A 13675-nucleotide genomic window follows, 5' to 3' on the forward strand; every position below is an offset into this window, starting at 1 on the left:
TTTGGATGATGGCAATGTCTAGAGCCATGCTAGCAAAAGCTCAATTGAGGCTAGCCAGGTGCCGACGAACTTGTTCTTCAGCTGTCCGTTGGACTTGCTCAACCCTTAGCAGCACCCGCCTTGATGAGCAGGATATCGCCATCCTCAACAACGTAGTCCTTGCCCTTCGTTAAGATCTTGCCAGCAGCCTTGACGCCAGCTTCGTCACCAGTCTCCTTGAGCACGTCAAAATTATACACGATTGCTTGGATGAACGTCTTCTCGAAATCAGTGTGAATCACTCCGGCAGCCCCGGGCGCTTTTGTCCCCTTCCGTATCGTCCACTGCCGCACCTCGTCTGTGCCGGTGGTGAAGAAGCTAGCTAGGTTGAGAGATGTTCGCATCGTGGTGATGATTTTGGGGAGGGCGGATTTTGTGCCGAGCTTTTTGCACTCTTCCTCCACTTCGGCGTCGCCGCCTAGTTGGGTGAGTCGCTCTTCGAAGGATATTGAAATAGGCAAGATCGGGTCGCCGGCGGCGTGTTCCTTCAGCCAGCCCATAACTTTGGGGAGGTATTTGTTCTTCTGGCGGATGTAGTCCTTTTCTGAGAGGTTGATGAGGTAGACAACCGGCTTTGCTGTGAGGAGGAAGAGAGGATTGATGACCTCGACCTATGACGGATGTCAGTCGTGCACATATGATGATAGATTTCAGCACTGTGGTGACTTGTAATGGGGTTCAGGTAGGACTTCCTCTCATAACGGCCTCCAACGTGAGATGTATAACGAGGCCGCTTTCGACGAGCTGGGATTATAGAGCTAAGGCTCTTGTTCATCATGGAAAGGGGAACAGCAACGAAGGAGTTGGTGTAGCTTACCTCTTTCGGCGTCCAGTCGCCTTTCCGCACTTCTTTGCCGTCTTTGAGCCATGCCAGAATCTTGTCGACTGTGGCCTCTTCTTGTTGCAGCTTCTTCATCTCCAGACTCTGGCCACCTCGCCGTGTCTGCTTAGCCAGATTCTCCTTGGCCTTCTCGGTGAACTCGATATCTTTGGCGATGAGCTCTCCCACGATAATGTCCAAGTCGCGCACTGGATCAACGTCGCCCTCGACGTGTGTGATTTCGGCATCGTCAAAGCATCGGACGACCTCGAAGATGGCATCGACTGCTCTGATATGTGATAGAAAGGCATTGCCTAGACCGGCTCCCGTCGACGCGCCTCTTGTCAGACCAGCAATGTCGTAGATGGTCAAATGCGCTGGCACTTCCGACTTTGGCTTGTAATGTTTGCACAGCCAGTCATATCGATCGTCAGGTACTAGCACTCTCGATTCCTCAGGATCGATTGTGGCGAAGGGAAAGTTGGCAGGGTTGCCGAGTGTACATTTTGTGATGGCTTGGAAGAGTGTTGATTTGCCGACGTTAGCTAGGCCGACCTGGGCGTGTCAGTGTGATTTTTGCGCAGTCTCTGGTGTCCCTACATACGATACCACTCTTCAGGTTGTTTCCTGGTCTTCCCAGCAGGATCTTCTCCTCCTTGACGGCTTTCTTGGGCGGCATCCTGGCTTTGCTCTTGGCGTAGTTACGCTTTTGCGCTATCTGTTGGGCTTGCGCCCGGTTGAAGCTACAAGCAGCTCGCCCGAAGTTTGCAGAGCCTGCTGCAGGAAAAAGAAAATGTGTTGTGGAAGAAGCGAAAAATAGGATGGCTAGCGGAGAGCGCGACAGGTTGCGCGGCAGAGGACTGCGCCTCGATTTCTAGCAGACTTGACTGGGCGGACTTTGTGCCGTTGCGCTCAACAGCAGAAGGTGTAATGATGGGTTCATTGTCCTGCGCACACTGCAGCTGCTTGAATCTCGAAAGCGACTTTATGCCAAGGCGCTCTCCTTGGCAGGCAGAGCTATCAGAGACCGGATGACTAGATTCTAGATATCACGTCGAACACCTTATTTCGAACACACGGACCTGTGATGCTCGACTACTCACAACGCTCATCTATGGACCTTCACGTAGCCCGGAGATATATACGATCTATGCAAGCGTGTATTCTGCGTCATCCGCGTTCAAGGTACTGCACTGGGATCTGACGAGATGGAAGGAGGTTGAGATGCGCAGAGGCAACGGTCCCGATTCCAAGGGCCGAAATGTTTCCATCCTCCACATGTCGACGCGTCCTAACTACTGGAATGCTGAATCTGTCTGTACCATGAATTCTCTTTTAGCAAGTGCATGAGCACGAGCCTGAGGCAAACGAAAGTCTACCCTCGTCTCGGCTCTGGGACAGCGCTAGGAAATGCGGACTGTCAAAACTGGTTCTGCACCCGTATCGATGAAGAGTTTCGCGATGCTCGATCTCTGCTTCGGAACTTCATTGTCCAAATTCTGCGCTCGCAACGGGACTTCACCAACAAGTTCAAGCGCAAGTTCTACACTGACAAGCATCAGATCGACCACTCGTTCAATTTCCTATGGACTTTGGATCAGACCGCGCTGGCTAGTGTGTCTCATGGTTGCATCTGTGCCATCATCGATGCGATTGACGAATGCAACTCCCTACGAAGAGAACTCCTCGATCGAATCCTCCGCAGCCTCTCGGTACACAGCGCTGCGGCCGACCGGATCCCGGTGCTGAAATATCTCATCAGCTGCCAGAGCACCGCCTACTGGCTAACTCGTTCCTACCACCAGCACACTTCAGATGGTAGTTCAATAAATTGTACGATTGACTATACCCTGCTGACCTGTTGGAATGGTCTCAGTGCAAAATCGCGAAGTAAAGTCCGCCGTAAAGGTGTACAGCGATGCAGCAACGATAATTGCACACGGTTCACTCTCCGCGAAGCAGCCACAAGACCCAGCACATGCTCCTGCGATGAGAACGTGGCGACGAGCAGGGTTACGGTACAACACGTCACGCTGCTACTCATCATGGACTCGAACTGTTCCCTGGACGACCGCCGGTAACGAGTTGCCAGCGCAGTCACACTCCCAGGACCAAAGCCCAGTCAAATATCATGTTGCCTCCAACGATGGCGGGGTCGCTGGCGAATCTTCCTTGAAGCCACTCTCCAATGCTGCCTCGGTTTAGATTTGGCCAAGCACAAGCCGTAAAAGCTTGAGCGCAGTATTCACGCTAGTCCGTATGCAGCGTGTCGAAGCAACGGCACTGGATGTGTGCAAAGAAATCTTCGATATTGCAGCTAATTGTGTGCAGGTCGTGCAGCACCAGATGGATTCTGAACTCGAATCTAAGAGAACAAGTGACCCTGAGCGCCTATATTTGCGAAGAGTACGTAAAATTTACCAAAGACTTACAGCAGCAAATCTTGTGGTATGTGTCAGAGGCAAGAACTACCTGGACCACGAACCTTCAGCCGAGCAAATTACAAGCGAATGCTCTGGTATATGTGGTGAAATAAATCGCGCAGAGTGGACTAGACGGCGAGTCTCAAAGGAGCTACAACGGGGCAAGCCATGCAACGAAGTAGTGTAGTACAACAAAGCGGTAAGAGAGGACGTCTTCCGCGAGGTATACCAGTACCTAGGTAGGCTTCTCCGTCTTGCCGCAAACTCTAAACCTGGGATTCGAACCATCGATGTTCCCACCACCAAGTATACCACAGTGGCTCATAAAAGCTGAGCCCATGCCTGCTATCCTCCCTCCTGTCGAGCTGTTTCTGACTGTGGTTTCCCATATTTTCATTTCCAAGTACCGATCAAAGCGTGCCGCCAGAACGTTACCGCCAAGTCATGTTGGACGACGAAGCCAAGGGCGATGCGATTGAGGCTAGCCGTCAACCACGTATCATCTTTGACGATGACGTGGATGTGAAGCCCTCGCACAATGCTCGACCGCCGAGGGCAAGAAGAGCCTCAGACGCGACTTCAATCAGCAGCGTGCGCAGTCGAGCGCAAGCCACCTCGGGACTGCCGGTGGCTTTTAGGACACTGTCTTTCGAAGTGGCCAGACTCCAGGACTCTGACAGAAAGCTCGACGCCGCCACCAATCCAGAATACTTCGAGGACGTCAATCATCACATATTGGCGCCCTCGCGGGTCTGTGAGACATTTGGTGTCCAGCCCGACCAAGGCCTCAGCGAGGATGACGCCAAAGCTCGTGTCCAGCGCTATGGACGGAATGTCCTGCCCAAGAAAAAGAAGAGATACTGGAAGAAGCTGCTGTTCTACGTGTTCGGCAATTTCTGCTCCATTTTATGGGTCGGGGTGGTCATCTTTTTCATCTGCTGGAGGCCACTAGGAAATCCTCCCCAGCCATATAACCTCGGCCTGGCCATCCTGGTCATGATTGTTATATTCCTCCAGGCAGCCTTTTCGGCGTTTCAGGATTGGTCAACGAAGAAGACAATGGACTCTATCTTGGATCTATTGCCCTCCCAATGCGCTGTCGTCAGAGGAGGACAGACGGCCATCATTCGATCCGCCGACCTGGTTCCAGGCGATATCGTCAATCTCAGTATTGGCAATAAGGTGCCCGCAGATCTTCGGCTGCTCAGCACCTCTGGCGATGTGCGATTCGACCGGGCTGTCCTTACCGGAGAGGCCGACGAGATTGATGGCGCTGTCAATCCCACCGACGATAACTTTCTTGAGACGAGGAATATTGCGCTCATGGGAACAGTCGTCACAAATGGAAAAGCACAGGGAATAGTGGTTGGCACCGGTCCACATACTGTGATGGGGTCTGTCGCTCAGGCTACGACCGATGTCAAGGAGAAGCCAACGCTGATTCAGCGTGAAATCACTCGTTTCATCAAGATTATTCTCTGCTTGACATTCTGTCTTGCGCTTCTGATCTTGCTCGCCTGGGTGGGCTGGCTCAGGGTCGACAAGCCGAATTACATGAACCTGGTCGCCTGCTTGAACAACGTCATGGGCTGCGTGGTAGCATTTATCCCTGAAGGGATGCCAGTTGGAGTTGCGTTGACCTTGATGATGGTTGCTCGGCGGATGAAGTCAGCGTACATTCTTCCAAAAGGACTTTCCACCGTTGAATCACTGGGCTGCGTCAATGTCATTTGCTCCGACAAGACGGGGACACTGACGCGCAATCAGATGTCGGTCGCTTCTGTATCTTTTCACGATCGATCGCTTGCAGCTGACGAGGCTCTGGCTGTGGAGTCCAATGGCCTCACTGCGCTAGTCGAAGCCGGTCAATTGTGCAACGAAGCAGCATTCGATCCTGTGACACTCCATCTGCCAGTTGCAGAACGTCATGTGCAGGGTAACGCCACCGATGGGGCTATACTGAGGTTTGTGAGCTCGCACTCGGCGTCGGCGGTCACTCAGCGCAAGGTCTTGTTCCAGATACCTTTCAACTCCACGAATAAGTGGATGATGACAATGAGTGCCGCGAAGCCAGGAGAGAATGGGAACCTTGTCATTGTTAAGGGCGCACCGGATATACTGCTGCACAAATGCAGCAGTTTTCTCACAGGCGATGGCGAAAGGATGCAACTCGATATTGCTGCTCAGCGCCATTTTGGCTTTCTGCAGGAACAAATGTCAGGACGCGCCGAACGGGTCCTCATGCTGTGTGAACGGCGCTATACTCCAGTCGCCGCTGTTGGTAGCAACGCGCTCGGAGATGAGCTTGTGGCCAATTGTCTATCGGACTTGACATTGATTGGAATTATTGGATTGGTCGATCCCCCCCGGGAAGATTGTGCTACGACGATCGCCACGTGCCGCAGAGCTGGAATACGATTCTTCATGGTTACTGGTGACTTTGGCCGCACAGCCGTGGCAATCGCCAGGCGAGTAGGCATTTTCAGCGACCAGCGGGAGCCTGACACTTATGCAACGATCTCTGCACAAACATCGTCAGCCGTTGCAGGAGAAAAGACAGCAAGACTTACCGAGTATAGCAAACAATCGCTCCTGCTCGAAAGCACGGAAATCAACAGGATTACGCCCGAGGAATGGGAAGTGGTGAACAGCTATGAAGAGATCGTCTTTGCAAGGACCACGCCGAATCAAAAACTCCTCATCGTCAATGCGCTGCGCGAGAGACAGAATACCGTCGCGGTGACCGGTGACGGAGTCAACGATGCTCCAGCTTTACGGGCCGCAGACGTCGGAGTCGCCATCGCGTCCGGCAGCGATGTCGCACTTGAGGCCGCCGACTTGGTTCTTCTCGATGACTTTTCCGCCATCGTCACCGCCATCAGACTTGGACGTCTCGTTTTCCAGAACCTACAAAAAGTCATCTCCTACCTTCTCCCGGCAGGATCATGGTCGGAAATCTGGCCGGTACTACTCAACGTCTTCGTGGGCGTTCCCCTGCCACTTTCTTCATTCTTGATGATCATCATCTGTGTCTTCACCGATCTCTTCCTCTCGCTGAGCCTGATCATGGAGAAAGAAGAATTTGACCTCCTGTCCATTCCACCGCGCAAGCCACGACGTGACCATCTCATCAACCTCAAAATCTACGCGCAATCATACCTGTTTATCGGCGTCATGGAGACCGTCATCGCCCACGCCATGTTTTTCCTCTACATGTACCGCCATGCCGGAATTCCCGCTTCCGCCCTCTTCCTGGCCTTTGAGAAATACGCCGACGGCTTTTATGGCTACACCGCCGACGAGCTGACCTACTTCAACACCGTCGGACAGTGTGTCTACTTTGTCACCTTGGTGATCTTGCAATGGGGCAACATCTTGTCGATCCGCAACAAGAGACTTTCCATCCTCCAGGCCGACCCGTTCTTTCGTAAAGAACGCCGCAATCTGTGGCTGTTGGGCGGCATCGCGGCATCGCTGGTCATTGCCATCTTTGTGACCGAGGAGCCGGGCATTCAATCGATTTTCGGCACGGCGAGCGTCCCCATAGAGTTTTGGTTGCTGCCCTTGCCGTTGGCGCTGGGAATTCTGATTATGGATGAGTTCAGGAAGCTGCTCGTCAGGCAGTGGCCAAATGGGCCGGTGGCGCGCATTGCGTGGTGAGCACCAGCGTCGACGTACAGTATCCAGAGGATATACGACATCTATGGTAGATCAGTTGATCGATCTGCAGATGAGTGGATAGGCCTTGTACTGTGTGGGCTAACAGCTCACCCCACAATATGATAAGAGTTAGGGTCGGTTCGGCCCCTCAGCCGGACCTGTTTCCAACAGTTTTGTCAGATGTGGTTCATAAGCAAGCCCATTCAGTAGAAAGGATCTTGGGGAGTCGACCGTGAGGCGAGGCTGCGTCAACGCTTCAAGCGGCAAGGGAGAGCTCGACGTAGGTTTTAACCTCAAGGCCATCGCCGCCAAGCCTTTTTGCATCCCGTCGAAATCGAAATGCTCCAACTTCATCGAACAGTTTTTCTAGTTGCCCTTTTTCCGCGCGCACCAACTCATCCTATTCTGGAACGCGGCCGAAGACTCTGCAAGCCCCGGAGGAGCTGATGCCTCGATGGTCCTGAAGGCAGGAAGAATCTAGACGATGAAGCTGGGCGCAGTCTGGAAGCTTCGTCCGATATGATGTCAATCGCCGTCGCCCACCATCTACGGCAGACATGCCACTGGTATTTGGGCAGCACCGCTGCGTTCTCTAATGCCGCGGAGGCCGGGGACGCTTCAAGGCGGCCGCAGTTGAGTACGCACGGCAAGCAGGCTCGCGACAGCACACGTACCGGTACCAGCCGAGCACTGAAGTCGCGGACGTGTGACTAACGGGGATTGGAGCCAGGCAAATTGCTCTGTGTTGGCCGATGCACAATTGAGTTGTGTGGCTGGTAGGAAGGCCTGGTCTTACTTCCTGCTGGATACGAACGATTTCACCACCCGAGATCTTGATCGGCTCTGAGATGAATGCGCATTACCCAACTATCATTGAGCTCTACGTTACATATGTACAGCCCAAACATGACGACTATGCCAAGGTCATCATGAGCACACAAATGTCGTTATGACGCGCTCTACGGGACATCAATGTTGTGGACAGCCCGACCAGAGGCTCCGATCTTTCCCTACACCCTCTCCTCTACTGATATACATCGGGCGTCAATTCTTGTACCCGAGACGCACGCTCCTAATTTCCGCCCCGGTGGTCGGAGCAACCAAAAGCTGGTGACAATTCTCATTGTTGGTTAGATCATACCAAAAATCAACACTGCTCGCCGGAGAACCGCAGCCTGTATTGTGATGCACATAGAGCTGGAAGCCCTGATGGAAGAACACTTGGTTGACCTGCGATGTGCTGACACCGTGGATGCCAGTTCCGAGATTATGGCAGTCAAAAGTTGAGACTTCGCCGATTTGCAAGTATCCGCTGTACTGGGAACAGCCGTCGCCTTTGTAGAAGTTGACGTTGAGGGTAGGTGAACCACGACCGGTGAGATTCGTGTGGAGGGTTGGGGTTGGGGTGGCGCTGATTGTGGGAATCAGGGCTAGTAGGATAGTGAGGAGGGCGGAAAGGGGAGTGAGTTGCGGTCGCATTCTCTCGATTGTTGGCGAGTGACAGCGTCGGCTGGCTTCTGGCTGGTGGACAGACCTGACTGGTTCATCAGTGTGTTCTGAAATCTGGGAATTGGGCTTTCACTTATAGTCATCATTCGTTTGTGACAGTCACCATTTCCGCACACTATGGAAGATTGTATGTGTCACGTCTGGAGCCCGCCAGCTTGTTGGGTGGATCAACCGAAAGTCGATCGAGGCCAAAGAGAACAACGGCGTGAGACATAGTGTCGATCCCAAATCACCGCACATAGCCGTCCCTTAGACGCACGCTGCAGTGAGGGTATCAGGTAGTCAGTGGCCGGCGTAAGGAGGAATGGTGGACCTGCTGTCAGTGCTGGGTCCGTGATACTTCCCTGCTGAACTCTATCTCGTCGGAAAGTGTCAGCTTGCCAGTGTGCTTCTTGCCTGTATAGACAGAGTCACAGCTGATCAGTGTCCTGCATAAATGATGGTTGATCTCGGTATTTGAGTGTTTCCCCAGCTCCCTGCATAATTACCCTGCGCGTGGTGAGCGCTGTTGCCTCGGAGACAACGTCGACGCCCAAGATGAGCGTGCCCGCGTCCGAGGATATGCGTACTGCATGCCGACACCGTCGCTCAATGTGGCAATTTACGGAAAGGCGATTTATTAAGCATTGATTTTCTGAAGGTAGCCGGGTAAACTGCGGACCCTCTCCAGGCTACGGCTGCAAATAAGCCTGCAAATGTCTAGTCTAGCCTTCTGGTGACCGCGACACAACTCCGTCGGTAGGCATTAAAGGAGCCTGACAACGAAGGAGTCGTTTCCGTCAACTAGTTCAACAATGATTCTCGACGAAGAATCGCGCTTTCGCGCCCATTTGCGAAGCAAGCACGCAATGCACACCGAACAGCATTGTCGGGCTCCGCAAGGGCGTCAAGGATGCATGGTCACGCTATGGCCAAAAATTCTGGCGACCGTGGGAGCAGCGTTGGACTCCAGCGCTGGCTATAGTCATGCGGAGACTCGGCGTGTAGCAGTTGAAGGTGTTGGCTGTCGCACCATGTCCGAGACCAACACCAATGAAAGGCGTAAGTTCTTCGCGTGATCAGGGTCTGCGGACGAGGGCAAACGGCCAGGTCTGCTACCGGGCGCTTACTGCACTTCACCAGTTCGGGCACTCCATCTACTTGGAAGCTACTTCGAGTCCCATTTGTGCACGACTACTAAGAGGTTAATGTCGTTGCCCGACAACTCATCAGCATGGAAATGTCTGTCACGACGGAAGCCTGTGACTCCCCGCAGCCAGCAAATATTGTCCTGCGACCATCAGACCTCTACAGGGCGTTGAGCACATCTAGGATCGATCTTCCGCTGACAGGGCCACCGCATAACGCTATCAGAGTTCGACCACCCTGGGCGCGCAACGCGGACGATTTGGTTTGCAAAAGCATCCTCAGAAGCTTTGCAGCGTTCATCGTTCGACATACCCCATTGACTGTTCCACTGCCACTCTGTGAAGACGTGGTAGCCATGCGCCTCCCCCTTTGATCAGACGAATGCTGTTCACGGAATTCCTGGGGCGCCAGATCCTGCACAGCCCATCCAGTCTCCATCCCAGGAAGTATCGTCTGCACGGAGTCGAGTGCAAACAAGCTCGTGCAGGCACTGTACGAACCCCGGAACGCGCCGACCATTCGTTTTCAAATCGCGACATCAGACATATCTAGAGACGTTAGAGGACAGGCTCAGCCATATCTTGAGCGAAACCCAGGACCCTGACTTTTGCTTGAAGGGTCTACGTTCATGAATGTGCATCTACACTGGCCTTGCCAACATCCGCAATCTAAGCACCGGCGTACAATGGGCGTCTGTCGTCGTCCTGATCCTCTTCCAATTGGTGAACGGCGCCAGTTGGATCTGGCTTGCATTCCTCTACGCCGTCGAGATCCTGCCACTCCAATACCGCTCCCAAGTGCAAGCCTCGTCCAACACAGTCTATTGGTTCCTCGCCTTCATCGCGGCCTACTTCGGCGGGCAGGGCGCTGCGGATCCTAATGTGGGAGCGAAGGTGTACATCACGTTTTGTATCACTGGAGGGATTATTACTGTGCTGGCTTGGCTGTTTGTTGTTGAGAGTGAGTTGCAAAGTCCCCCTCGAGGAGTGATATATGCTGACTAGGGGCTGCAGCCAAGGATCTCACCCTCGAAGAAATCGACCTTCTCTGGGCTGAGCCAGAGTACATTGCGAGCCGCCAGCAAAATGTCACACGTGGCGTTCCGGTGACGGACAAGAAGGAATTCGATGTTGAGGTGACGACGGCTCCGACTGATGATAGTAAGGTCTGAACAATGATCGGAGTTGGCCGAGATCGAAGATAAGCGGGGACTTCAGGAAACTTTGCTTGGGAAGTCTCTATATCGAGCACATCTCACTAGATTGTAGAGTATCTTAGCTTATCCTCGTCGACACCGCGGCTCAGGCAATCCAACATCATTCATCAACTGCTCGGATCTCATGGACTAGCATAAACACCATGTGCAAATCGCCACTTCACTCACTCATCGCCGAGCTCCCAAAATGCGAACATCATCTCCACCTAGAAGGCTGCCTCACCCCAGCCCTGCTTTTCCAACTAGCCGCCAAGAACAACATCAATCTGCCCTCACAGGATGAGTACCAGTCACAAGAGGCGCTCGAAAAGCGATACTCCCACTTCACCAACCTCTCCGACTTCCTCCAATACTACTACCGCGCCCTAACCATTCTGATCACAGCCTCCGACTTCGAGCAGCTCGCCTGGTCATACTTCCAGACCGCGCATCATGACGGCGTGCAGCACGCCGAAGTCTTCTTCGATCCCCAAAGCCATACATCCCGTGGCGTAAAGCTAGAGACCGTTGTTGAGGGTTTCAAAGCAGCGTGTGAGCGCGCGAGGCGGGAATTTGGGATTACGAGCTGCTTGATCATGTGCTTTTTGCGACATTTGCCGTTGGAGGATGCTGCTGAGACGATGGATGAGGCGGTCAGGGGTGGGTATTTCGAGGGCGGTGGTGATCAGGGGCGGGTGATTGCTGGGGTGGGCCTGGACTCTGCTGAGGTCGACTTCGTCCGGAGATCTTCACGAGCGTTTATGCGAAGGCGAAGGAGCTCGGCGTGCACCGGACCGCACATGCTGGGGAGGAGGGAGATCCGTCGTACATTGCCGCGGCATTGGACTCACTTGGTGTTGAGCGAATCGACCACGGTGTGCGTCTGGCTGAGGATCCGGCGCTGATGCGTCGGGTTGTGGCGGAGGGTCTTCTGCTCACGGTGTGCCCGCTGAGTAATGTTTGTCTGCAGGTGGTGCAGAAGGTCGGACAGCTACCGATCCGGGATTTTCTCAAGGCCGGCGTGAAGTTTAGCATCAACAGTGATGATCCTGCTTACTTCGGAGGATATGTGTTGGACAATTACTGCGCAGTTCAAGAGGCGTTCGATCTGGCTATTGATGAATGGCGGCAGATTGTGACGAATTCTATTGAATGTAGCTGGATCAAGAAGGAGCGAAAGTCTGAGTTGATGAGCAATTTGAATCGCGTACTTGACAGGTACAGATGACCATAGGAAGGGAAAGGAGGCTTGGTAGGCACGACCTGGTCAGAATTGCAGGTGCAAAGAACCAAGACAGACGAACAGGCTAATAGATAGACATCGAGTCGTTTCTGTGGTACTCTTGCAAGTAGTCTAAACCAATCTATCCAAAGCTCTTCCATACGAATCGAAGACATGCACACAGCCTGCTCAATACCCATCGAATGTGACCTTATACATCTGAAACTGGCCATTTGGACCCTGACTGAAGTAGATAGTCCTCCCACCCTCCTCCGAATACTCCGGATGCGCATGACTGCCATACCCACTGACCTCGCTGAGCAGGCTGTAGCCTGTACTCCAAGGTCCGTAAGGAGTGTCGGAGAGATACATATTCGTGAACGACATGAAGATATTGCAAATGATGGTATACTTCCCGAGATAGGCGTTGTAGAAGGCTGAGCCGTAGACGCTGCACCCGAACTCACCAGAGGCTCGAGGGTCGTCATGCCGTAGATGGGGCTGGCAGTGTTGGTATTGGGGGATGAGGGGCTGCTGGCGGACGAGGAGGTGTCTTTGAGCGGGAGACCGGCGTGCCAGGTGCCCATGGTGTACAAGCTGTCGGGGTCGTAGACAAGTGATTCGTAGTTGGCGCGGTCGAAGACGTCGTCAGAGGCAGGAACACGACTGACGGCGACTTTGGATGGGCCGGCCATAGAGTAGACGTAGATATACTCGCCGTCGCGTAGGATAGCCACCAGCCCCAACTCGGCAATGTCCGGTCCGGTGAGCAGGGGTCCCACGCGGGTAGCCTTCGGCATGGTCTGGCCAAGCGTGATCGACGCAACGGCGTTGCCCTGATCTGCATACGACCCATCAGGAGCACCGCGCCAGATCTGTCGCGCGAACGCCACGCCGTGCGTATCGTTGATGGGTGCGACGTTGCTGGTATCCATTCCCCAAGATGTCTGTGGTGCTTCCGGCTGCGCATCTCCGACCCAGGGCTCAACGAAGTTATTGTTCTGGACACTTGTGACGTCGTCGGTGTCGATAGTCATCACATCGTCTGTCCCGTAGAACGCCGGGCCCATGGCGAAGCCGCAGACGTCAACATTGGGGTTGCAGCTCATATCGCCACAGTTCCAGATGACCTTGGAGCCGATCTTGCTGGTGCGGCACTTGTCCCCATAGACTGACTTGGTGGCTAAGGAGCCGGTGTACTTGATGTCTCCGATGTAGGAGATGTCCCATTTGGTGCCTTTTGCGGAAGCAAAGTCTGCGGTCTTGCCAAATGGGTTGAGTGGTGGAAGGCTTGATGCTGTTGGTAACGCTACGAGGGGTGCTGTAGAGTCTGTTGGGTTCTGTGTTCCCGTTGTTGCAGTTGGCTGAGGTGAGGTTGTTTGTGGGGCAACAACATCCTGCGATGGTGGTTCTATCCACTTCCCATTTGGATCGAGGCAGAGTGTTGATCCGTTATCCTGGGGAACACAGAAGTCTGGAATACCATTACCATCAAGGTCTATCGGTCTTGCTATAGTCAATGGTAGTAATATAAATGGTATAGCACTAAGTGAAAACATATTCAAGGTCAGGCGACGGCCTCGGGGCGCCTGGCCTGCCGGTCACCACGTAAAAGGAGCGTGAAGCTGTAGAAGAGAACGGACGCAGCCATCTTCAGCGGCTGCGTGGCCGTCCAACCT

General features: G+C 53.6%; 5 protein-coding genes across 5 annotated transcripts; 3 read left to right on the top strand and 2 right to left on the bottom strand.

Annotated features, from left to right (window-relative positions):
• Positions 1–98: 98 nt before the first annotated feature.
• Positions 99–1538, bottom strand: AB675_11861 (Obg-like ATPase 1; the record flags this gene model as incomplete). The annotated part of the gene is made up of 3 exons (XM_018140744.1): positions 99–650; positions 857–1414; positions 1464–1538. 3 exons carry the CDS (start codon positions 1536–1538, stop codon positions 99–101), a joined length of 1185 nt encoding a protein of 394 aa, XP_017996816.1.
• Positions 1539–3726: 2188 nt separating this feature from the next.
• Positions 3727–6942, top strand: AB675_11862 (Sodium/potassium-transporting ATPase subunit alpha; the record flags this gene model as incomplete). Its single annotated transcript, XM_018140745.1, has 1 exon — positions 3727–6942. The coding sequence occupies one exon, from the start codon at positions 3727–3729 to the stop codon at positions 6940–6942; it is 3216 nt and encodes a 1071-aa protein (XP_017996788.1).
• Positions 6943–10211: 3269 nt separating this feature from the next.
• AB675_11863 (uncharacterized protein) lies at positions 10212–10750 on the top strand (the record flags this gene model as incomplete). The annotated part of the gene is made up of 2 exons (XM_018140746.1): positions 10212–10539; positions 10593–10750. 2 exons carry the CDS (start codon positions 10212–10214, stop codon positions 10748–10750), a joined length of 486 nt encoding a protein of 161 aa, XP_017996729.1.
• A 188-nt stretch (positions 10751–10938) lies between these two features.
• Positions 10939–12002, top strand: AB675_11864 (Adenine deaminase; the record flags this gene model as incomplete). The annotated part of the gene is made up of 2 exons (XM_018140747.1): positions 10939–11469; positions 11520–12002. 2 exons carry the CDS (start codon positions 10939–10941, stop codon positions 12000–12002), a joined length of 1014 nt encoding a protein of 337 aa, XP_017996749.1.
• A 183-nt stretch (positions 12003–12185) lies between these two features.
• AB675_11865 (uncharacterized protein) lies at positions 12186–13555 on the bottom strand (the record flags this gene model as incomplete). The annotated part of the gene is made up of 2 exons (XM_018140748.1): positions 12186–12407; positions 12464–13555. 2 exons carry the CDS (start codon positions 13553–13555, stop codon positions 12186–12188), a joined length of 1314 nt encoding a protein of 437 aa, XP_017996717.1.
• Between the last annotated feature and the right edge of the window lie 120 nt (positions 13556–13675).

This window comes from Cyphellophora attinorum (genome assembly GCF_001299255.1).
Source record: "Cyphellophora attinorum strain CBS 131958 chromosome Unknown Contig28, whole genome shotgun sequence".
Classification (NCBI taxonomy): Eukaryota; Fungi; Ascomycota; class Eurotiomycetes; order Chaetothyriales; family Cyphellophoraceae; genus Cyphellophora; species Cyphellophora attinorum.